A 27,508-nucleotide genomic window follows, 5' to 3' on the forward strand; every position below is an offset into this window, starting at 1 on the left:
TATGAATATAATAAAGACGCACATCTCTTGTCGAGGTTGATTGGTAATATGGTTTTCTTGTTATTCGACGCGGCGCGCGGTGACATGATATTTAATATTGCGTTATTTCGGTTTCAAGATTTCGATACGATTTTTTTTTGTTTTTGTAAAAATCGTTACTTTTTGCTTCATTATTAATCTGTATTCGCAGACTTCATTACTAGGGATGTAGTTGGATTTAATTTACAAAGTGCAAACCCTTTAAGTACATTTGAATTTACAGCTGGTTGAGAATATTTTTTTTATTCTGCATAGTGGGAGTTATACTAAAGACTGTTTGTATCATCTCAGAATTTGAACAATTCTTCAAATTTCAGTGAAAATATTTTTTTTTTCAAGTATATTGGTCAATTGCTTCACATAACTGAAATATTAACAGAATTTTAATTGAACATTCACAGAAATTGAATTAACTTCGTAATTTGATGAATTATGTGAAAGTCCGTTTGAAGTTATGTTATTATATCAACATGGTCCAGTTGCTTCACAGAACTGAAATGATAATAGACCTTTAATACAACTTTCGCAGTCCGTACAGAAAATTAACTGTGAAATTTGATGAATTGTGCAAATTCTTTGAAACAACCCGTCCCTAGTAATTTACGGGTGACGCGTGTGAATGTGTTTGTAAGTGTGAGAAGTGTGATGTGTGAAGCAATATATTTGGGCACTGAGCAATTTATTTCATTGATATGATGATGATTTATAAATCATATATAGGCTATCTTCGAATATCATCAAAAATACTAATTTCTGTTGTCGGTATGTGTAATGAAATATTCCTATTAATAAATTGTTCAACTCAAATTTGCTTTGAAATTTACAAAATTGGAACTGATTATAGCTGATTTATTAATATCCAGTTAAAAAAGTGATGTCAATCCATTTCACAATTTTGATTAAATGTGAGTCCATTAATAATATATCGGAAAACGTGTTCATTCGTTTTTCTTTTCCTGATAAATATAATATCGAAATGCTACAATAGTGTTTTTATGAACACGTGTTACGTCGTCCTCATAACACATTCGTGTTTTGCTGATAATTTATTAAAAAATCAGTCAATTAATTCGTTAAAGGCCTGCACTCCTGTTTTTAACAGGATTACGAATAATTTGACCAGATTTAAAAAAATAAAAATATTTTACATAAGTAATGTTTCTCTCTTGTGTGAATTCAAACAAGCGATGACGTAGGTACCTACTGATCGATGAACATAAATAAATCTTATTTTTAATATTTAATAAATTTTCGACGCCTCTATTATTTTCAATAAAACACATAATTATAAAAAAATGACAATGATTGTTTTTGAAAAGCCAATGATCCTGAGGTTAATGTTATATAAATACTTTCAGCTTAAAAATTTCTATATTCTCATTAGATTTTTCTTGGGTCTGAGCTTCTATATAGTAATAATACTCTAGTTAAACTAGAAGAAATGCGTAAGCATATATCATAAAAAATCGACTAATGAGATAATATATGACGGGTTTTCCAATAAGAGGTGTTATTTTGAATAGCCCGCTATTTCGTAGATGTTACTTTTGAAGCTGTCATTATTAACATTTGACAAGTAGAAACTACGCCATTAATAAAAATGGAACAATACACGCTTCAACAACGCATTGAAATTATTAAAATTCACTATTATTAAGTATTAGAATTCCATCAAAAAATCAGCTTGAGTGATGAGGCTTCGATGATGATGGCTTCGTCAACAAACAAAATTGTCGCATCTTGGGCTCGGAAACTCGGAGTTATTGTTGAAAAGCCTCTCTGTCTTCAACGTGTGACTGTTTGGTGCGGTTTATGGTCTGGCGGAGTCATTGGACCTTACTTTTTAGAAAATGAGGCTGGAGCAACAGTTACGGTGAATGGATCGCTATCGAAAGATGATTAATGATTTTTTATGGCCGGAATTGGATGGCATTGATCTGGACAACGTTTACTTTCAACGAGACGGCGCTATGTGCCACACAAGCAACGAAACCATTGATCTTCTACGGTTGAATATCAAAATAACACCTCTTATTGGGAAAACCCTGCATTATTTTTTTCTTTTCATCTTTTGGATAAATTCATACAGATTATAATTAGACATATTCATTCATTTTAAAAAACATAAAATATTCAAAATAATTTTTTTGGCAGCTTTAAGATTTTGAATTAAAAAGGCACAAAACGATAAATTCATTTTGTAAAAATAATTAAATTCAAAAAAATCTTTTTTTTTTCATTGGATTAAAAATAAACCTTTGAATGCCTTCGTAACCAGCGCTTTGATTCCGAAAAACATGCTATTTATTTTATTTAACAATGTTGTTTTCAGCGTTTTCAGTTCGTTTCAATAAAGAAACATTCAGAAAATTCTGTGGAAATAATTTGAAAGTTAATTACAAGTATTATTGCTGACGCTCGACTAAAAATACACATATCTGGTTGAATGAGCATTGTGGTTTTGATTCGTTTATCTTTTGTTCAAACAAAAAAATGTTTCCTTTAGACAAAGCTACAATGTTGGTTGATTGAGCACGTTATCTTTATATATTTTGTTATTTTATTCAGTTCAAAACTTCATAATTAATTTCAATTGATTTTCAAATTTGATTTTTTAAATTAATGAATGAAATTGAATTTTTGGAATCACTTCCCGACATCAGATAGAGCTGAAACTAAGCAGATATTGCAGTGATATACTCGATGTGGTTGATGACCATGCATTCTATCAACTTGCTTTTTCAAATGCACTCATGCATACACACGCGCGCGCGCACGAATTTTTGTAAAATCGGATAATATTATTAAAAAAAAATTATAGTCGAGATTGTACGAAATAAATGTCGGCACTATTCAATTAGAATTTGGCTAAGGTGGTAGCGGTGTTGATTCCAGTCCCTGGGGAGGAGTGTTCAGTCCTCAGTCAAAAATTTTTTTTTTTTAATGTTTTAAATGATATTTTAAGTTCACAGAAGTTTAAGAGCTAGTTCCTGGGAAGTAATGTTCAATCCCCAGTCAAAACAATTTTTTGTCTTTGAAATTGGTTATTACCCGGCCCAAGAGATGGCGCAACTAGGTTAAAATTGAAAATACATGTATTTTAGTAAAGTGAAAACTTTGTTTACGGGCTGCTTTTATATATACAGGATGTCCGGGGTAAAATATAAATAACGTTTCAATTCAATTCAAACGTTTTTTTAGGCAAGAAAGTTGAATCGTTTGCATGATAAAATAAATAATTTTTTTTATGAAAAAATAAACAAAATTTGGAAAAACGAAAACATTTATTTTTCTTTTTTACTTCTACTATCATATAGAATCACCTCCAGAAGTTAGCGCACCTTACCCCCGGACATTTATGGGTTTTACCAAAAAAATAATGGAATTTGTTGATGATAAATATGCTGTATGGAAAATTTTGAATAAAATATCTGTGTTTATTAAAATAATAAAAAGTTCTTATGATTTACATATTTTATGTAAAGTAAACTAGGCATTGTGCATTTTTTTAAATATGTGAATAGGCAGGTAGGTAATAGGCTGGGTTTTTGTTACAGTAACAAAAGGGGTGGTCATAGCTGATTTTGCAGGTTTGAAAATACCATATTTTTCATGTTGTGAAAATGGTAGGAAGGAAGTTGCTATATTCGTGACATGGAAATCATATCGAGTCGTAAATTTGTCCTATCGAGTCATGAATCAATTTATTCTAGGTAGATGATTTGATTTGACACCTGCTATCTCGCGATGAATACAAATTTATTAAAAATAGTAATTTCCACAACGGTAGAGAATCGAACATCATGTTGGACTCTAGGAAGGTTTCAGTAAAAGTTATATTTTTTAAAATAAAACTGCTGTAAAATGTGCCTAGGATATAAACTGCTATTTGCTAAGAATAAAAACTGCTATATGCTAAAGATAACAACTGCTATATGCAAATGATCATAACTGCTACATGTTAACGATAAAAACTGCTATATGCGAAGGATAAAAACTTCTATATGCTAAGGATAAATGTCTGCCGCGTTCCGTTTTAGTGTTATTTATTGATTTACAAAGCAACATAACTATTATTTTTATAAGCAATAATTGTTCGCCTGAAACACTCGTCCACATTGAAAAAATCTCCTGATAAAAAATACATGACGCCAACGGGACTCGAACCCGTGTCCATTCGATTTCCGGTCGAAAGCTCTGACCACTGAGCTATGGAGGCTTATCTCTTAACCGCGAAATTATTCAATATATGCTAGTGTTTCATTCAACAATTACTGCTTGTTACATTTTTTTCACCTGAGAACAACCAACTTTATTTTATATGAGAAAGGCATTGTAAGTGCTAACTCTCTCACTAGATGGCGTTGAGACAAATTGTCTACATTTTTAGGTGAAATACTTGAACTTGTCAAATATTAATTATTATTTTTTTGATAAATTAATGTTAATTAACATTAATTAATTAACATTAATTAATTAACATTAATTTATCAAAAAAATAATAATCAACATAACTAATTTGATTTTTTTAATTTGGTTGAGCTAAGTCCTCAGGAAGACAGAAAACAGATTGAAATCATTAGTAAACATTAATGTATGTAATCAATTAGTAGCTGAGTTGAAAAATGCGTCGGATTCCCTGCCTGGCGCCGTTGGTTCAATTTCTCTGCTATTTATGTCCTCCAAAAGCTACATTTATAACTTATAATAATAGTAATGGGAGTGTTTCAAAATTGCCAGGTAATTCGTAACCCGAACGGTTAAAAATGAGTATGTCTGAAATATTGAAATCTTGTTAAAAACGTGATGGCAATCTTTTTCACGATAAAATATAAGTCTATTCAGAATATACCCCAACACGCGTTCATGCAGGTGTTCTTTTCATAATAAATTTGATGACGAAATGAGACAATATTAGTGTTCCACCGTGTTCAACGTTATAGCGTTCAAAGTTACAACGAGTTCCACCGTCCTTATAACATCGCGTTTTACTGATACTTTGGGAGGAAATCTATCAATTCACTCGTTCAAGGCCTGCAATCCCATTTTTTGAGTTCCCGAGTGTCTGTATTTCTTTTAAAAAATAGTAGAGTTGTACTACAAATTTCTACAGGTGACATCTATTCACATTTGAACATTTTTTTTATTTATTTATTGTAAGAAACAAACAGCAATTTTATACAGGATGAGTTATACAAGAGGTTAAATATGAGGTAAGCCAAAATAGTTTCTTATGCTAATGTTGGTTAATATGATATAATACAAAATAGTAATTGGTTATAACCATTAACTGAAAATGAAATTAACAAAAAAGAAAAAAAAATCATATAAATATATTAGAAGGAAGAAGGAATAGGAAAGGGCAAGAGGCAGAGGAAGATGGGATGGGGACAGGAGATGCTCATGTTGTACCCTTTCTATAACTGTGCATTAATTTAATTAACATTTGTGGTCGTACGCTTGACTTCGTTTCGGTATTTCACAAGAGTATTATTAAGAATATCTTTTATTTATTGACTCCATACATAGAATTAAGCATAATCTACATCAACACTTTGTTGAATCCTACAAATTAGAGTAGCTTTGGTAAATTAGTTTTAATGATTTGTTTTATATGTAATGTTGTTGTAATTTCTTTTTTACTTTATGTTATTTTTTTTCCTTCCTTAAAAAGGATTACATCTATTTACTGTCAATATCTCCTGTATAATACATATTCCCTTATTGTACTGCATCATGTATCACTTCTATGTAAAAGCCTTTTTAGGCGTATATATATATATAAATAAATATCGATATTGTTAAATTGCGCGTTATATTGCGCGCATATACGGGGGAATGGAGAATTTTTTCTAAGGTTGGTTCTGCACGCGGGCAAATGAAAAAATGGTTTTGTCTGGTTGGCCTTGTAGGTATGTGAATTCTTAAATAATTTAATATTAATTTAAATTACGTTATTTTATTTGAAGTAATCAGTATATTGCTCACCTACGACCTGAAGGTACCCCTGACGTGATCTCATGGGATCTGTGTTAACCTGGCACATGTACCAGCCGCGGTCCCCCTCTTGCACGTTCTTGATGTGCAGATACCAAGAGCGGTGATCGTTGTAGGAGAGGCTGATGCGCGGATTCTGCGAGATAATGTTGTGGTGAATGCTGAGGATGGTTTGGGTATCCACTCTCACCCACGCCACCTGAGAAAAAAAGTTGCAATAATCAATCATTCAAGAGGAAGCTACAAGCCAAACATGTTTATATCCTTGGTATTCCCTTTATTGTAGGTAATAGGCATTAAAATCGCTTGACAAACGGAGTTTAGAAACGTTCGATTTCAAGCACAAAACTGGTTTTTATCTATTTTGTAAATAATTTTATAGGAAAGTAAAAAAGTTAATCAAATGAAACTGTCACAGATAATTTTAGCAATAATACTGTATTTTTTAAAAGTTGTTTTCTTTACGCGTTCATACATTTCTATTGAAAAATATTTTTTTAGTAGTTTGCATTTATATTTTTTATTGAGTAATTTATTTATTTATTTGTATTCTACTCAAGCAAAACGATAGAAAAACCTTCAATTATCTAAAGCTAATTTTTGGTATTTATAATGCACACCAATTCGTTACAAAGATTAATCAAAATAGTGATTTAGCATTAAGCTTCGCCTTAAGACGATGCAACACATCGCTTAGCATTTGGAAATGGGCAGCTAACAATAACACTCCTTATGTAGATGGGTATAAGGTTTAAATTCCCACTTAACAGCAGCCGCCTGTTTTGATTTATGCAAGAAAAAAACATCGCAAAAAGTGTTTTATTTTATTTTGCGAAGTTCAAGGACAAATATTTTACGTTAATAGAACTTAATTTGCCACAATATACACTAGAATCGTTTTCAAATCATATATGAGTATTTCTCAAAATAAATGTACGTAACGAAAATGTAGTTACGAAATAGTGTTACGAAATAGTCCTAAGACGTAACTAAATAGTAAACATAAGGCTTGTTTACACAATGGCAAATTTTATTTTACTTTTTTATTATTTATTAAATTTAATTAGTTGTCGTCTTTTTTAAATGTATGTAATTATCCTTTACTTTTTTATTTATTGTACATACTACAAACATACATAAACTCACGACCCAAATATTTGTATTTTGTTATACCAAAGGGGTTTAAAAAAAAACAAGGGAGTATAAATAAATGTTTTTTAATCAAATTATCAGCTCCCAAATTGAAGTACCTAACACAATATTCAACAAATCTTAAGGAATTAAAGAGCAGGCACTGTTTAAACTATTAAAAATTTAATAACATACAATTATTTAGTTTGAATCACTATCCATTAGCGTTTTATAAATTTCTTCCTCATTTTTATAATAATTGAAATCTTTCCGAGACACATTTGGTCAGTTTTTCAGTCTTTGGTTTATCACTCCGCTTTGGCGCATGAATATAGTCATTTAGTGATAGAGATTTAGAGATAAGGCCCTTACAAACCACTTTCTTTTTTGTATGTATATTTTCCAGTTTTTAGTTTTTAAGATAGTCACTCCACATGGTTTATCTTTGATTTTATTAGAATCTTCATTTTCACTATTCATATTTTCAATATCAGTGTTATTTTCTATGGCATTATTATTTCCTATTATAACATCTCCGATTTATTATATAATCCAGTTTCAATGGGAATAGCATCATTATTAGTCTTAGTTTGTTTATGCAATAATATTTTCAGAATATTCACTTGCTTTTTCATCCGATTACAGCACTGTCTTAAATTCTTATTTCGACTTTTTAATCGAGTATTTTCTTCAGTCAGCTTTTTTAGTTTTTCCTTTAGGATTTTTTTATTATTTTTTCTACGTTCAAATGTATTATTGTCTTGTGTCGTAGGATTAGCCTTTTTCTTTCTTTCAGCTCTTTTATCATTGGCTTGTCTCCACTTTGCTCGTAGCTCTTCTTTTTCTTCTTCTGTAAGAATTTCTTTTTTATTTTTGATATTTTCTATAACTTTTGTTAAATGCTTAATTCGGATTTCCTCATATTTATTTGGCTTTTCCTTTTTCAGTCTTTCTCTGTAAGCTTTTTGCCTTTCGGCATTGGTTTTTGGGGGCATTCCTAAAAAAAAGTTATGCTGTAGTTATGGTTTTATCAGAGTAAATAAAAATAAATTTATATTTAAATAAGCTTTTATAAAAAAACTTAAGGCACTTATAAATATTGTATAGAGCGCCTGTAGAACGGATAGTGTGTATGAGTGCCTCAAGCTTATTTAAAATAAAACCAGTATTGGACGGCTCAGCTTGATCTTTCTCTGTAAGTACTTGTCATTATGTATAAGGCCATATAATCGCGATGATAAAACATACAAGTCCGACGACACCTGCTCTGCCATTGACCATCAGGAATTTCCAGCGCATCCTATGTATTACAACCTACCTACTTTCCAACGCCATCAACAGATCTGCTCTATGGTATAATAATTATTTTTTTCCTATTATATCTAAATACATATGTATATTTGTGCATTGTGCATAATATATTACATTATTACTAAACTTACATAAGACTTTCATAAAAATGCTAGACACACTTACAATATACTTACTTTTCTTAATCACGTTGTAACTGTGTACACTCAGCTTTACATTGAACTTTATCGTTACGTTACGAAATTCATAACAAACGTTACGAAATTGTAATAAGAATTTATGTTATAAAAAGTCAATGGTTTGATAAAATTTAAAAGTGTTAATATGTAAGCTTAGCAATGTTCGTACCGCACATGTTACAAAATATGAGTAGAAAAAGACTTACCGTTTTGTGAAAAAAGGCTAAAATATTTCCTGTTACGAAATAGTGGTCCCACTAAAGAAACACGTTGTTACTGATTTTAACAATTAATGTTATGGCGGAGAAGTCAGACCAACAACCAATCAGAAAGAGGCTAGTGTTGCCCATGTTAAATTTTACGAATGGGTTAAAAAATTACGGTGGAAGTACTAATAAAACGTAACTAAAGAGTAGTTACTAAAAAGTAAATGATGATGTCTCACTTTGTTTTTTGTGCATAAATTATTAATTTATTATGAAACCCCATAGAAAATTACCTTTTTACAGAAACTACATTTAATTAAGACCCTAAAACTTACAAAAAATCACATATTATAACGTTATTATCGCATTTTATGAAGTATAAACAAATGAGGTGGGTAGGGTGGCAATTTTATTTTGTATGGAAGGTAAAAATCGATATTTTAAAAAAAATTAAAATATTTGCGAATTAATACGATTGTAATGTTTATTCTTCGATATTTTAAAGCCTAATATTTATTCTACAAAATGGTGCATATTTTTTTTGTATGATTAATTAAAAACATGTGAAATTTTTGAACTGTTTGTAGGCACACTTTATTTTTCCAAAATGTACACTTTTTTTGAGAAATACTCATATGTATGATTTTGCATTACTTCGTAGTTCGTAGTGCTTTGCCTTAACCGCTACTTGAGTAGGGTACTACTATAGTACATAGTACCAAGCGCTAAGGTGCTACAGCACCTAGGTCATAAATAAACCACCCACTAGATGAATAACTCCTTCCTTTTTGTTCCTAGCAAGTTGGTCCACTGTTTAAACAAATATATACCAACACAATTTTAATGTTGATTTTTTTACCTGAGAAATTCAATGCAGTAGCCTTTTTGGCGACTCCACCGCTATATTATTGCTAGCATACTACGGGAGGTTCAATTAAAAGTCAACCATTATTTGACTCCGAATGTGCTGAAAGCAACCCGAGCCTAATCTGCGAAGTATTTATTGATCAGAGGTTTCGGCCACCTTCTACTATCGGCAAACTACACGGCTATACTCCACGAGCCATAAACTGACGGACATCTCGCCAATATCGGTTAAACAATATATTTCTCAGACACAAAGGCGTGCTTCAAATTCAAGGTGTCAAATGAAATCATCACAGATTTCCACTCAGGCAGTAAGCAGCTGTCAAAACTCTCAGAGTTTTTCATTGGACATTAACCTGATGACGTTTTGACAGACCACAGAGATTACCAAGTCTTTTTTTCAGTTTCACTTTTTAATCGGAGTTATACCCCCTGACCTAGGCCGTCTTATAACCTACTGGTCACTTCGGCCGTTGAGTAGAAGCACCTTAGCGAACTAAACTCCTACTCCAGCTCATTATGTAACCTTGTTCCTGCCAGTTTCTTCTATCCTCGTCGATGGTGTGTGTGATGTAGCCAAGTTACACGAAAAACAAATGTTGGTATATATATATTTAAACAGTGGACCAACTTGCTAGGAACAAAAGCAAGGAGTTATGTGTTTATTTATGTATGTAGGTACTACAGTAGTATCCGATACCGTCTGACTAGAGTAGTGGTTTACCACTATAGAAGTACATAAAAATTCTGAATATTCCAAGTTAAGCCCTAAACTCATCTCTACATAATGTTGTATTTAAATTGTACATACTGTATGCCAATTAAACAAAAAAGTCAAAATATTGTTCAATAAATAATAATTTAAAGCTAATTTTTAGCACCAGAACATTCGTTTCAGGACTAAAGCCATGTGATCATAAATAAACCATGTGATACTAAAATATTTTATTTATGTGCAAATATATATCTAAGCACGGTGACAGACACGCCGGTTTTCTTTGGTCGATGGCAATTTTCGAAAGGTGGGATAATTTTTCCGGCACCGGCCCGGGACCAAACCGGGAATATGCAAACCGGTAGCATAGCCAGCCCGCGCCGGGCAATATGAAAACAGTTTGCTTAAAATATAAATTCTTACTCAAAATAATAAGGTGGCAATCATTTTATCAATAGTATATATGTATTTATTCAAACGCCATAAAATGACATGAGTAAATATATTTAGATGTGATTTTCCAAAATGGAAATTTATGTATGTGAGAGGTATTTTATTATATATTGGCAATTTATTGGCCTGGCAATCGGCAGTCGGCAGTAGGTACTACGATCACGAGATCGAGAGACGTGCAAGTCGAGGAGAATACGTAATACAATCCATACGAGTACCTTGAAACCTCGCAAATTGTCAACGACGCAAGCCAATAGAGCGTCGCGTCCTACTGACACCGTCACGTTGGGAATGGGTTCCGCAAAGCGTGGGAACAGGGACTCTGGAACAAAGAACAAAATCAAGATCAAACAAAGAACCAAATCAAGATCAAACAAAAACAAAATGGCATCAAGAAAAATATATCAAAGGTAATCTATCAAACTCTGAAAGCTATTCCATGTGGATGACGGCGCCAATATGTGGATTTAAACTTTTGCAGGCGGGTACCTGCCGTTAAAGTTTTGTCAGCTAAAGTTTTATGTGTTTTGAGCTTTTCTCTAGTACCGTTGGTGAGCAGTAATCACATTTTAAATGGATCCCCAAGTCTTGTTCCATCACGTCAAAAGTAATGATTTATTTGCGGTTTTTATCACTTTGTTTATACCTTCATACCTTTTACATAGATCACGTTATAATGGATATTGTCTTGTTTCATTGCATAAGAAGTATTGATTACATTAACTACACATTATTGATTATATTAAACATATGTACACAGCGTTGGTAAGTTTTAATAGGTACCCGTTAAAATGTTAGATATTTTATTGTGTTTTTAGTTTTTCTCTGATCAGTAATCCCGTTTTAAACGGATCTCGAGTCTTGTTTTATGACGTCAAATTTGTGGTATGTATGTTTTGACAATAATAAATATTGTCAAAACATGATTTAAATAGTACAGATATACAGAATAAACATTCAGAACACGATAAGCGGTGTGCAAAGACCGGATTAGGTAGCTTTAATTAGAGCGTTAGAGGTCAATTGGAGGTAAAAAAATGGAACATATCTTTCGCTTCATGTCTCATCGGACTATAATACACCAATGGTTTCACTATGATTGTGAAATTCAAATGAGATGGCGATTTACAATGTCAGCCAGATATACAATGTCAAAGATACAGAAGTCGTTCTAAATGGTCTAGAACCAAAAGATATTAAGTCGGTGGCGAAAAATTTGTATGGAAGGAACTTCTAGTTTTCTTCTTTATTCTGCACCGAGAAAAATGAGTAGTACTAATTTTAGAAACTCTTCAAATTATTAGTAATCCGGTTAAAAACGGGATTGCAAGCCCTTAACGAATTAATTAATATGTGTCTTGATAAACTTTTAGTAAAATATCAATATATTATCACAGCGCCCTTGAGGTGGATTTGCATAAAAACTGCGCTATACAAATCATCCAAATATTATTGTTACTATTTATTATTATGCCGTCGCAACATTTTCGCATTTTATTATTATATATTATAAGGTAAATGCAGGTCCGTGAACACGTGTTCCGATATATTAGGTACCTACTTACTAAACGATTATCAGGAACCGGCCTATAAGCTTTGAGCCTTTTTCTGAGCAATGATCACATTATAAATCCAAAGTTTTGTTTGATAACGACAAAAATATTAATTTATTTTCCCTTTATGAATACTTTCAAAATACTATGATTTTAATAATGCATATTTTATAACTTTATACCTATGTGTAGTAAAAACACTAATTTCGGTTGTGTTTCTGCATGTGACTCCGGTTCAATGAACTCTAGAACTTTGCTGTGAATTGTGTAATTTTTTACATTGCAACTGATTTATCGAGTATTATGAGAGAGGAGAGAGGGATAAGTTTTGTTTTATCACTTCAAAGCATTAATTTATTTGAAGTAATTATACATAGACGTTGTAAATGATTTTAGTCTATACCTAAGTGTTATACATCGAAAACATCACAGCGTGGGCAGGTTTGTGTTGTATAAGTATTTTAAAAAATACCAACACCACAAAAAGACTAACGCAATTACATTATCTAGGAAACATCAATAAATATTAAATATGTCTACCTATAGAAACCATAGATTACAACCACTTAATAAAAGATTCAAAATTAAGACAATTCTAAGATGAAAGAATTATTATTTTTTATTTTAATTTCGTTTGTTTTTAAAATTGTTGATGGTTTTATAGACAGCCCTGATTTACTAACAACAATCTCAGGACTGAGTCATTTAGATACCCGCTTGTACTAGATTGCACGCGGTTGACAATACTTCCTCAGAAAAAGGAGAGGTTTTTTGTTATTTGTTTTTGGGGTGTTATGCCGTGTTGCGCTAACTCCTTCTTTAGCCAACGTTTTGGACAGCATTGCAGTGTCCATCATCAGGGCAGATGTGTTATTTATTAATATGATGGACACTGCAATGCTGTCCAAGACGTTGGCTAAAGAAGGAGTTAGCGCAACACGGCATAACACCCCAAAAACAAATAACAAAAATACTTTTGGCCGTGAAAATCTTAAATCATATTAAAAGGAGAGGTGTTTAACTGCACGGAATGTAGTTTTAAGAAGGCTATAATAACATACCTAAGAAATATTCATATTAGCTTTTGTTATTCTTTTGCTTGTGTTCTATTTTATAATTTCTTTAACGCATTTTCTTTTGTAAAAATATTCCACAAAATAATTATAAATAATTTTTAGAATTACAAATAATATATCATATGCTTGTAAAAGCTCGTATGGGCGTATAATATTTGTTGTTTCGTTCTTTGCCAGGAAACAAGAGATATTCAATTATTCGCCTGTCACAAGTCAAATACTGTTTTCATTGTGTAGAATCTAAGCACAAAGGTAGATTCGTTGAAACACGTGCCCTATAATAACAGCATGAACATTACGGCATTTGGTGATTGTTTGACGTGAGTGGGTAGATTTTAAACTTGAGGTAATTATCATCAACTCGTATACAGTAGAAATCGAGTCTACTATGTCTGTAAGGCTGCGTATAAACAGGATAAAATTTGAGGGGGCCAAACCACGAATTATGGGAAAGCAACGTTTCGGGTCGTTGCGGTTGCTTATTTCCTTTTCCACAATTCGTGGACAGGCTCGCGCACATTTTTTCCTGTTTATACGCACCCTAAGAAATAAATAAATCTCATTTTACCAAGGCCATGGAGACATTTAGCGTAGGTCCACGCTGATTAGGAGGGATGGTAATCTGTGACAATCACCATACCAAGACATAAAACCTTATATATATATTTTTAAGAAGGACAGAAGAATGCACTAATCATGTATGACCGGTTTAAGAAAGAGAAAAACCGTCGTTGTACGCACAATGAACAAGATATCCTTAAATGCATGACTTTTCGATTAGAATTGTTTTTTATTATTTTTACGTGTGTGCTCAAATGACAGGAAAAATGTTTGAAGAATCTCAATCACTTTAATTTTTTAAATTAATAATGAACAACCCAAAAATTTAAAGAAGATTTATAAAATGTATTGTTAATTTTCAAAAATGGAAAGATTTGAACACTTGCTAGCACACAAAAACGACTTATAAAAAAATTTCACAAATTGTGTTACGTAAATTACAAAAAACGTTATTATATCATTTTAAAAACTATATGTATCAAAACAGGTATACAAAACATCTGTACATATTCACAAACATCAGTTTTTTTCTGAAATAAAATGCAGTTTTTATTTTTTTACTACTTTACATTTGATACAGAAAATTATAAGTAAATTCTGAAACTTATAATTTTCTGTCTAGTCTAATAATTTAAACATGGTTATTGGATGCATGCATAACGTATATAAATAATATGGATAAGTACAATGAAAGTTGAGGATAAGCTATCCGAATACATTATGACCTAATAGTGCCTGTCTAAGAAACTTTAACTTTTTTGTAATTAGTCCATAAAATAATTATGTGATAGATAATGTAATACGGATCGTAATTAGTCCAGACATCTTAATGTGTTGCTTACGTAGCGTACGTCAACCCGGTGGGTTTCCACCTTAAATCATTAACACGGAGCTACACTTTCCCACTGATGATGGTGGAAGTTTTTGTATTAATACCGCACAAGGGTCCCCAACTGTTCCCAACCGTCTGGAGCAAGTGAGTCTTTGGCATCCCTAATTGGGGAATTTTGTGAGGCTGAAGGTAGTGAGGAGGGGAAGGAGATAGAAAAGAGGAAAGTGGGAGAGTACCTGGCTATTTAGATCTGGTCACCAAACACAGCTAAAGTATTTCAAGCAAAGTTTCAATTTTGAATGGTGGTCTTACACCAAAATGATGCAGAGAGTATCTTCTACTCTGGAACGTGCCGAAAGTATACTATATATTATTTTTAATTAATGAATTGCGAAATAACAAATATTCATTAAATAAAATTTACTTGCGCACGCCGGGATTTGAACATCACCAGATACTTTTTTTTTTGGGGTGTTATGCCGTGTTGCGCTAACTCCTTCTTTGGCTCTAGGATCTAGGACTCGAACCCAGGACCCTTGCCTTGCTGGGGCACTACTCTACCAACTGAGCTAATATGACCCTATCTCCTTCGGTTATATATATTTAACTGTATCATACTTTTGAATAAGAATGTGCGGTGAGAAAAATGAAGACAATTTTGGTAGTTAATATTGTTTTCAATAATTAAATATTAAAATTTGAGGTTTTACTCACTAAGTTATTCGAAGAAAAAAATATTTAAGTGCCACGTCAGAAATGGTTGGAAAACAATTTTAACCGTTTTTTTTTCACTGCCGAAATGTGAAATTACCGTATGTTTATTAATTAGCGATTACCGATAACATTACACATTTCTCCTTTATTTTTACCTACCTACTCTTTGAGACTCTTTTTTTTCCATTCATTAATAATTCAAATCCTGCATATTGTACCAGAAAAACCTCTGATTTTGAAAAAAAAATATTTTTTTTAAATACAAGTACCCACCTTATAAAAACCTCTATAGATATACCCAAATACAAACATATTGATTGTAATGGAGTATTTCTCCTTTAACTCACGTTTGATCATGTTTTTGACACGTTTTCATTATTTTTGTGTTCCAAATTTGAACACTGAATTTTTTTGTTGAAATTCCATTAATATATTCATCGGACCGATTTCCGCAAGCATCATCGAACAGAGAGGCATTTTAATATCTGAAATTGGTCTGTTAATTAAAAATGTCCAAAAACACAAAAATAATAAAAAAAACAAAATCTAAAAATAAATCATTATGTGATTGTTGTAATCCACGCCATTTTGATGAAGGCAATTTAAGTCCACGTAAGCGTTCAAAAATTCGCCGAAGATGGTTTGAAAGGGAGATTTGTAAATACGAATGGGAGTGCACTAATATTATTAAAGCAACCTGAGTGCAGCGTATTTCTGTAGGCGAGTGTATAGATGTACGGTTTTGTGCGAAACTGTACAGGTATACGAGTCGAGCGCAATTCGACAATCCTCTTTTTAATCAATCCTCGTTTCTTTTAAGGCGAAGTTTAATGCCAAATCACTATTTTGATTAATCTTTATAACGAATTGGTGTAGGTACATTATGAATACCAAAAAATATGCTTTAGGTAAATTGAAAATTTTCATATCGTTTCGCTAGAGTAGAATACAAATAAATAATATAAATGTAAACTACCAAAAAAATTATTTTTTCGATAGAAATGTATGAACGCATAAAGGAAACAACTTTAAAAAATACAGTATTATAGCTAAGATTATCTGTGACAGTTTCACTTGATTAACTTTTTTGCTTTCTTATGAAATTATTTACAAAATAGATAAAAATCAGTTATGTGCTTGAAATCGAACGTTTCTTGATTCCGTTTGTCGAGCGATTTTAATGCCTATTACCTACAATATAAGATATATCAAGAATATACACTTTTTTGGCTTGTAGCTTCCACATAAATCAAGGAATTATTTAATTGTCCTCTCCGTTATCCTAATCCTGCTCTAACAAATATTAATAACAATTATAATTACACGGCCTACGTGGTCGAGAGTTTAGGCTCTCAACTAGTAAGCCGACAGTCGCGGGTTCAAATCTTGACGAAAATTTTATGTTATTTCACAATTTAATCATTTAAATAATGTAAGGTATATTTGCGGCACGTTACTGAGTGGAATTTACTCTCATATTGTTGCTTGAAATGGCCTTAGCCGTGTTTGGTGACCAGATCTGAATAGCTAGGTACTTGCCAATATCCTTCCTCTCCCCACTACCTTCAGCCTCACAACATGCATATTGGGGATGATACGGTTTCACTGGCTCTAGATGGTTTGGAGCAGCTGGGACTCGCATTTAAAAAAGGCGTAAGCGGAAATACTTACTAAAGCATGACTTATTTAAAATAGAGAAAGATCTCTCCACAAATGTCGAAAGCAACTTTTTCATAGAAATAACATGTTAAACAACGGAACTAGGTGTGTTTTTTTTAATAATTTTCGTACGTATAACATGTGAAACAACTAAACTAGGAGTGTTTTTTATAATTTTCGCACCTATGACATGTTAAACAACGGAACTAGGTGTGTTTTATTATAATTTTCGCACCTATGACATGTTAAACAACGGAACTAGGTGTGTTTTTTTATAATTTTCGCACCTATGACATGTTAAACAACAAAACTAGGTGTATTTTTTTAAATCATTTTTGCACCTATGACATGTTAAACAACGGAACTAGGTGTGTTTTTATAATTTTCGCAGCACACTTCGAGATATTTTTCTAACGAGAAAATTTCACATAATTATATTTCAGCTCGGCCAATGTAAAGCAATAATAACTTCAAAATAAAAATTATTTTTTTAAGACTTTAAAAACTTAAAGTTTCCAACCAAATTATGTTATAAATCTGTAGAAATTATGAATTGAGAGGTCTTAAAAAGCCGTTGTTTAAACCAACGGCTACTATTAGTTATCTGTCATATAACTTGACAATTTAACACGGTTTAAAATTGAAACGTCGTCCACCGATATATCGCTGAAAAATTCAATGTTTGTTCATATTAGTGCCAGGAGTATTTAAAAAAGTGGTAAAAATGGTAGAAAAAGTCAGTGACGCTCGAGGACAATTTGACGTAATATCTCGGCACCGGAATGTAGTTTTATGACAGTAAAATTTTGGTATACAGAAGTGAATGGTGGAAGTCGAAGACGCCCGAGAAAGACAATCTACTAGAAGTAATATCAAGATAAAATAGCACTTACGCAAAGTATGCTAAGCAATCGTGTTCTTTTCGTCAGTTTTTTTTTCTGTTTCAGTGAAGATAAATCGGCATTTATTGAAATATTGTTGTACATTATACAAATGTAATATACGTTATTTTCACCCTTCATTTCCAGCGAACTGTTTAAATAAAAACACATGCAGGGTTCACTCTAACTATATGAACTCAGACCTTTTTTTCAGACAAAGAGGTTCATTATACAAGTATTTGCTACAAGTTCATTCCAGGCACTCTAAAACATGCTTATTTATGCATTTGAAACACCAATCAACTTACTTACTTTGGTTACTTTGCTAAAATTATTTTATATACGTATTATTATTAAGTCCCCGACGTTGCCTGGAATTAACGGAGAGAATTTCAAAATCAAAATAATTTTCTCTTATTTCGGACGTCTAGTGTTCCAAATTTCATCAAGAATCATTCTGTTTTAAAGGTTGGTAAAAGGGGGTGGGGTGGTTTTTAGAAATCTCCTCTAGACATCTTTCTATTGTTTTGAATGTCAAATGTGCAAAATTTTATCATTCTCGGAATAAAACTATTGATTTGTATAAAAATCAAATCCACCCGCCCACCCTCCATAGACACACTTCCCTACATAAATAAGATAGATTTGGTTTTATTGATGGAGCCATGTTTGTCCCAACTGCATACGATCCAATTAAGACAAATGTGTATATTTTTTTAAAACAGCAGTAGTTTAAAAGAATGTTAATTTTTCGTGGAAAAAATTTTAAATGAAAAACCAATTATTTATTAATTAATACAACCTGAGGTCATACCGAGATTTATTTCGTGTAAACTGCTGTAAATTTTATTTTATGTTATCCAATTTCGGAGAAATGCGCGTGTCCGCGTGTGTGTGTGCATGAGTGCCACCAAAATTTAACTGAATGCATTGTTATCAATAACAAGTATATCTGACGAGTTTTAGCTCGATCAGATATCGGGAAGTGGATTAATTTCCACTTTCAAGATTCAACATTAATGTATTCATTCAGTGTATTTTAAAAGCTGGCAGCGTGGAAAAGACAAAGGGAGACTTTATTTAGCCGCTGGGGAACGAGCACAGTGAAAAGTGTATGAAAGCTCACTTAATGCACACATTCAGGCTAAACACCAAAACTCCACAAATTGAACGGTTTCGACAGACTCGACACTTTTATTTAGAAATAAATGAGTTTGCGGAAGCGAGGCGGCAAATAGCGGCCGGCAGACAGTTTTGTTGGCGCACTGTAAGTTGTTGTAATCAAAAAGCAATCAGACCGGCGGAAACAAGCGTACTGATTAGGAATTCAGCCTAATGCCGTGTGTAATTAACGGATTTGTTCCGTACAATCATCGATCTAAGTGGGACACAATCGAATACGTGAACTCACCTTGTGGAACAAACACCGGGGGATGGTTCACAGACTAGTAAGTAACTAGGACTTTCCACAGATAAGCACTAAATTCTGTGTGTATTTTGTTGGCGATTTAGACCCGGCACAACCGTGCAGTTTATCAGTTTACACATTTATTTGTTAGAAAAGCGCTCTTCTGTCATTTCAATAATAATGATAAAAAATCACAAGCATTTAAATGGTATCTTTATTAATATTATTCACATTTAAATATAAATATTTTTTTAATAACTTAATCAGTAAAACCTCAAATTGTAAAATGTGATTATTTAAGATTTTTTAATTTTTTTTTTTTCCAATTTATACATTTGACATTACAGTTTTATAATAATAAGAAAGGGAACCCACTAAGGCGCAGCCTGTGCGTGGGTAATATAAGTGTATACATTATATTTTTGTACATGAAAAATAACAGTAAGCATATAAAGAAAAACGGTAGGATTATAATTAAAGTTAGTCTAAAAGATTATGCAAGAGGTGCATATTAAAAATAAATCAAAGTAAAAATAAAGATTGTAAGATAATATATATGAAGTAAAAGAACACAAAATAAAATAATAATAACTGTACAGAAACAAAATAGAAAAAGAGAAAAAAGTAAAAATTAAATGAATAATGCTTCAACATTTGCATTGTACAGCCACAACTTTAATTCTTGTTGGTATTGCGTTAGTTTAGTTGTTACTTGAATTTTTTTTGGTAATAGATTAAAAGTGCGAGGTCCAATAAAGCTACTGTGAATTTGCATTAGTTTGGTATTTGGAGATAATTTTAAAGAAACAAATGAGATCAGATCTTTTCCGACGGTCTTCTAAAGGAGAAATGTTTAGAATTTGTTCAATTTCATAATACGAGTAATTGCGTCTTTCTAATCCTAGCCTCCTAGCAATCCCTTTTAGGAACCTATGTTGAACGGACTCAATATGACGAATATGGATAGCATAAAAAGGACATAAATAGCATAAGTTAGTTAGTTAGTTAAGAGGGACAAAACCTTACTTTATTAGAATTCTCACTTAGGTACAATTTTTTTACACGGGTTATAAAATTTATACTAACATTAAATTTGCGCACCAGCAGTTATCGTTAATCCATGTTCAAAATAGTTTTTTTTATGTCACTGTTAATGCAATCATCAACTTTTATGGTTTTGCGTTATTGTCTTCTGTTTTAGTTATTTTTGTTTGAACTTTGAATGCGCTGTTAAAAACATTATTCACTGCAACTCCCTAAATTACGGTGCTTAAATGATTAAAGCGGGTTTTCTAATGTGGTGTTGGCATGCAGCACAGTGAACTTTGGTATCCTTGAAATTCATCACTCTGATTACTAGCCAGAGGTAAACAGACACTAGGGCACCAAGTACCTTATCGTATTTCCACGGAACTCGTTAATTTGAATTAGGTAGAAAATTCGAATTTTCAAAGTTCAAGTGTTCATCGCTAAAAAAAGGTAAAATCTGTACATGTGGGTACATTACAAATTGAAATCAAATGATTTTAACGGATGTGCCTTCAAGATAAATTAAAACAAGGAGAAAACTTAACCCTTGATTTACCCGGTGACTTCATACATGCAGAATTTACCTGGTGGAGTCGTCAGGACTCACGGACATAAAATCGTTAATTTAACATGAAATAAAACACTTTTTTAAACAAAATGCTAGTGAAATTTATTTATTAAATATTTGGTTTTACAATGGCATAGGTTTTTACTTAAAATTATAGAATCACGGCATTTTATTAAGGAACTTCTATTATATGGCACTTTTGGTAACAAAATTACGAGATTTAACTTCTAGTCTCAACATTTCAAAAACAAAATAATTTTTAAAACTAATTTTTAAAGAAATATAACCAAAACATAATCAATTCTTATAAAAATCAAAAAACATAATTTAATATATTAAACCTGAAATTTTTCTTTTATTTATTTATTTATACTTGGTTTTTACAGATGTTCTCACTTACGTGAGAACTATCCAGTTACAAAAACTCAGTTAAGTTGGACACAAAAATCTACAAATTACTTATATACAGGTAAAAATGCAATTAAATACAGGTTACGTACAATTAATAAACCAAACAAATAATAATATAAAATTATATATAAGCTCAGTAAAATGATAAATAATACTAGGAGAGTTACAGTGACACATAATATAATTATCTAAACATATTATTTAGCAGCAGCAGAACATTTTTTTTGAATCTGTATAGATTATCGACGAAAATATCTACTTCAGCATACTCAATCTTATTATAAAGTCGACACATTTGGGTCAGAGGGCTAAAAAAGGCGATATTACTTTTGAATATATTTAGTTGAAAAATGCTATGGTGTCTTAAGCAATGGGAATTGGGGACATTTATTTCAATATTGCTAAGACATAATGAAGTATCAAGATAGCCGTGGCCGTTTTTCTTAAGTATATTTGGGTCTAGACGGTTGACCAATCTTTACTCAATTTTAGGAGTATTTTCTGAGAAACTGGACCCTTCCGAGTAGTCAGCTTTCACCTGTGGTTCCATGTATCAACCCCTGCACATTATCTCGACAGATCAACCAAACCAACTGAGAAGGATTTGGTGAATGGGTACAAGTCGTTAGTAACACCGTTAATGGGATTCTCGGAATTATATCAACTGCGCCAGTTTGTTGCATCTGATCTTCTTGAAATCTTGGATTGCACTTTAATAAATGTCTGTATTCTACGTATGATGGTAGGAATCATTCTCTCCTTGACCTTGAGAAGCTATAGTATATATTATTACCCTGTAGTTCTCTGTAATATCGATAGCGCTGAATTAATGCTACTAGTGCCATCTGTGTATAGCTCAGCTAACTCATTTCTAATATGGTACCACAATGTACTGAATAGATACTGAAGATTATTGATATCATCAATGCTCTAGAAAGACACCCACGGGACACTACTGTTGCAACTACGGTATAACTATGATGTGACAACGATGTGGAAGTCAATGATAAACCACGACAGTATCTTCGGTAACATCTATTCCTATGAAAACATTAAAACCGCACTCCAAACGGTTTGACCTAGACATTCAGAAAGCTCAGTGGTGATTGCTATTGAGGTTTCTATGCAGAAACTGCAAAACGATAATGTCAACTGGTACCGATGTCACCGATAATATCACCAGTACACCGATGAGCAGAGGCGTGCACTTCATATAGACTGTGCCTACCCCACATATTACTCACATAAAAATATAAATAACATTACAAATGTAAAATTATTGCATGAAATCAAATTACACTTTCAAAAATATACGCAAAGTTCCGCAACAGCCGTGCGCGCCTCTTCTACCGACCACTATAATGTGTTAAAAGCAGGAACTTAATATGCATAATGACATATTAAAATGTTTATTATATTCTATAAAAAATGTCAATGTGTGCGCGATGCGTATTCAAGGGAAGACTCGTTTGTGTTAGTGTCGAAAAAGACCGTGCCTTTCCGTACAGTTCAAAAATTTACAAACAGAGCCATCCATTGGTACCTTTAATTACAACAATTTTACAAACAGAGCCATCCGTTGTTATCCTTAATTACTACAAATTTACAAATGGAGCCATTCGTTGGTACCTTTAATTATTACAAATTTACAAACAAAGCCATCCGTTGGTACCTTTAATTACTACAATTTTACAAACAGAGCCATCCGTTGGTACCTTTAATTACTGCGATTTCACTAACGAAATGAAATTATATGTTATGTTGGCTTTCTTTAATGCAGTTGTGCGGTAGAAAAAAGTATGGAATTTTTATATTTCCAGAATAAAGCTTAAAGAATGAATAAATGAAATAGTGTTATAAAATTATTTGATTGGTTGACATCGGCCAACGTCTACCAACCAACATCGCCTTAAGCCTGCAGCTCAGCTATTCTTAGCGAAAATATACCATGTCTGTAGTAAGATGGTAAATTCATATAAATTAATTGATTGTTTTTCCTACTGCCCACCCTAATTCAAAGCTCTGTGCACACCACTGCCGTTGGGTGGTAAGTAAATAAAGCAAGAATTATTATTGAAATCATTGATTACCCTCGTTTCTCACATTTCCTCACAATTATAGATATAATTTCTTAAAAAAATCATGTGAATACCGCACAAGAGTCCTAACTGCTCCCAACCGTCCGGAGCCAGTGAGACTATCGCCTCGCATCCCAAATTTGGGTATGGTTGTGAAGCTGAAGGTAGTGGGCAGAGAAAGGAGATGGAGAATAGGAAGGTGTGGGAGTACCTGGATATTCAAATCTGGTCACCAAACATAGTTAAAACCATTTTAAGCAACGTTTCAATTAGAACAGAGTAGTGGTCTTACACCAGGGTGATACTGAGAGTATCTTCCACTCTGGAATGTGCTGCGAGTATACTTTATATTATTTTAAATTAATAAATTGTGAAATAACACAAATTCGTCAAATATTTTTTTTGTCAATATCGTATTTATTTATTTCACGCCTATTAAGGCTTTTACATACATATTTACGAAATATTTTTATAAAAAATATTTACGAAATTATCCATGAAAATAGTGCAGGAAACGACTATTTAAAATAATTGCAGAAAAATAAATATAAAGTCAAAATATCACTGCACTTGATCTACACAGCAAGCAGGAACAAAATATAAAAAAATCCAAAATATTTTTTTCTGTTTCAGTTGACAAAATTATTATATGTTAGTCAAATCAAATTAAATACCTTTATTAAAATATTCCACTACTTGATGAAAAAAACTTCAATAGGGTATGCTTATATATTAAAATTGATGTACTAAATATATCAACAACATTGGAGTATTTGGTAAGTTTTTAGATTTTCACGGCCAAAAGCATTTTTGTTGTTTGTTTTTGGGGTGTTATGCCGTGTTGCGCTAACTCCTTCTTTAGCCGACGTTTCGGACAGCGTTGCAGTGTCCATCTTCGGATCTACCGGATCTGCCCTGATCGAAAATTGGAGTATTTGTTTCCTAGCTGTTGAATCCGTCTCATAGGAGTGTGATATTGGGACGTTGATATAGAATTGCTACAATAATATGGTAGGTACTGTCTTGTAACCGACCTGCTTGGAGTATGAAATTTATTTATTGGAGTATAAAATAAATTTATTTATTGCGCACTCCAGGATTTGAACCCGCGACTTTCGAATTGCTAGTCGAGAGCCTTATCTCTCGACCACGGAGGCGATGTAAGGTATATTTACATTACTTGGTTTTTAAAAGTAGATATTAATGCATGATATATTATGTATGGTTGAGCCAATCTAATTAAATCTACATCAGTGCACGTAATCACATTCGGTACGAGTGTTACAATATAACGAACACACTGAACAAGTCCCTTTTCAATATAAATATTTGGGGTAGAAAAATTAAGATTCCTATAATGTAAAAATAAGGCATAACTTCTGACAGCTTCAGGTTTAACAAAGGGAAAAAAGGTTTTTGATCGATTACATCAATTTTTCATTTAACTGATATAAAGCATTTATTTATTAAGAAAACAGTTTTATTCTGAAAAATGAAAGTCCTTATCTTAGAAGCAAGAAATGTCAATCTCATTTGGAGTAGGTTGAACCCAGTAGTTGAATCAACTTAATAAAATTATTACATTTTAAAGCTACATTTATAATGCAAAATTTTGTGTAAAACGTTTTATTAAATATACAGAACGGTGACTTATTACTAATTGCCTTTAACCCTTAAATGCATACTGTTGCAAAACTGCAACATACCGTTCAAACCACCTTTAACTCTTTGGTGTATACTTAATGCATGCCGTTTTAAAATTATCAAGTTCACGGTAATATATTTTATCGAGTGGCATCACCTTTTTTTTCTTTCGCGAATGTTAAATGTCACTTTTTCTTTAACAAAGTGAAGATTCTCGAAAATTGGTAGGAGGTTAGAATTACAGTTTTGTTTTGCTGTTATTATTTTGATTTTCTTAGGTAAGTAGATACAATAATACAATACTTATATGTAATAACTCGTATTTTTCCGGTACACTTATTAGTTTTGAGAATTTTTTTTAGGTTTTTTATTTTTTTTCATACGTAAATTGTTCATATTAATTTTTATTAAATACATGGTGTTGTAAACCTGCAACATTTTTTTTAATCAAATATCATTAAAAATTTACAAAAAAAAAAAATTCTTTATATTTCCTTGCATATGCATGTAAATATCTACAAAATATATTTTTTTCCAGAAAAATAAATAAATCATGCATTTAAGGGTTAAAAAATTTATTGCTCGGTATAGATATTGAATTGTAGAGAAATGGTCACTGTTCTGGCCTTTTCATTAATCGATATTTTACATTGGGTGTAGTAAAGAAAAGGGAAAATATATTTCTGAAGTTATAATAACATAGATAACATATTTTTTCGTTGAAAATCTTAAGTGGCCCCGCCCAATTTCATAGACAATAAAATGACATCAAAGTAAAAACTTTCAATGTTAAATTAATATTGATGAGTTATTATTAATCCTCCGTGCCTCAACATGAAACTAAGCAACTTGGACGAAATACAAACCAAAAGTAGCAAGAACTTCACGCAGAATGGGAAAATGAATATTGTGGAGTTTACAACATCATCCGGCATTCGAAACGGCATTTTTGACAATCGAAAACGGTTAGAGAAATCGTTGCAATTCAATGTTTGGCTGTCGCCGCCGGTGTAGCTCTATATAATCGTCCATTCCACAATATCTATTATAAATATTATCATTAATATCTTCATCTTTTCTGTCCATATTAATGTGATGAAAAAGAATGCGTGAACCAAATGACGTTCGACATTTCGCTGTCATTTTTCGCTCTGTTGACACTTTTTAGAACTAACCCTTTTACTGAGTCAGATGGTTAATCCAGCTGCTTGGTTCCTCTAGCTCGATAGCAGAGTTGCATTGGGAAGAGTGTAATTGTGCATTTGAGCAATGATCGGTAGGATTGGGAACAACGGCCGTCAATGTCAGATTCCTTATTGATTGCCAAACACTTAACCCGAAGGGGCCGACAAGAAACTTTTAAATTTTATTTTTATTTTTATTAAAGCCTCGTAGACTGTAAGAAAGGTTTTTCGTGGTACGCCTGCTTTGTGAATGTGTAAGAGCAAGATGACAGATAGAGGTATAAAAGATGACGGATGCATCTGCTCGCTCTCTTTACCCAACCGACAGCTCAGAAGATAGACGTAGTCAATCCGTACTAAATTGTTAATAAACATTAAAACCGAACACGCGTTCTAATTATTGGAAACCACCAAGTCTGTAAATAACAGTGGCGCAGCCTACGGAAATCGTAAGAATTAACAACGATTAAAAGAATCGACGCGCGATATTTCGCACAAAAAAAAAAAAAATACGCGATATTGTCGGAATAAGCTCGGATTGCAACATATTGTTCGGGTCGGTAAAAAAGGCCGGACCGAAATTATTCTGTAAATAACATAGACTATACCATATTTGATAATGTGAAACTTTTATGTTTGTCTTTAATTAAACTATTGGAGGTATCCGAAGGCAAAGTAGACACTGCAATTGAAGTGCTTCTTACCGTGCGTAGGCACGATTCTTCCACACTGCAAAGCATGCCCCCCTTCTCTGGGATGCACTATAAAAATTAAAGTTGGCAATTGAAAAACTTCAACGATTGCTTATAGAAGATAATAACGACAATACTCAGATTACCCTTTAGCCGTTTCTTTTACTATTCTATGTACATAGTATCTCCAACCTTTTCAGGTAATACCCATATATAATTGCACGAGGTATCTAGAGTTCAATCATTATACAATGATAATTATTTAGCCGTTTCTCTCCCTATTCTAGGTATATAGTATCTCCAACGTTTTCAGGCAATAC

The 27,508-nt window shown here is 32.3% G+C and overlaps 1 protein-coding gene across 1 annotated transcript in view; it reads right to left on the reverse strand.

The window, feature by feature from the left end:
* Window positions 1–27,508, reverse strand: part of LOC149421187 (lachesin-like) — a 214,561-nt gene that overhangs the window by 64,682 nt on the left and 122,371 nt on the right. The window contains exons 2-3 of the mRNA XM_089635397.1: window positions 11,117–11,220; window positions 6,028–6,235 (exon numbers count right to left, since the gene is read on the reverse strand). Coding sequence (XP_089491523.1) covers window positions 6,028–6,235; window positions 11,117–11,220 — 312 coding nt within the window. The remainder of the gene's footprint in view (window positions 1–6,027; window positions 6,236–11,116; window positions 11,221–27,508) is intronic.

Source organism: Hesperophylax consimilis, chromosome 9, assembly GCF_061612785.1.
Source record: "Hesperophylax consimilis isolate HC1 chromosome 9, BYU_Hcon_1.0, whole genome shotgun sequence".
Taxonomy (NCBI): domain Eukaryota; kingdom Metazoa; phylum Arthropoda; class Insecta; order Trichoptera; family Limnephilidae; genus Hesperophylax; species Hesperophylax consimilis.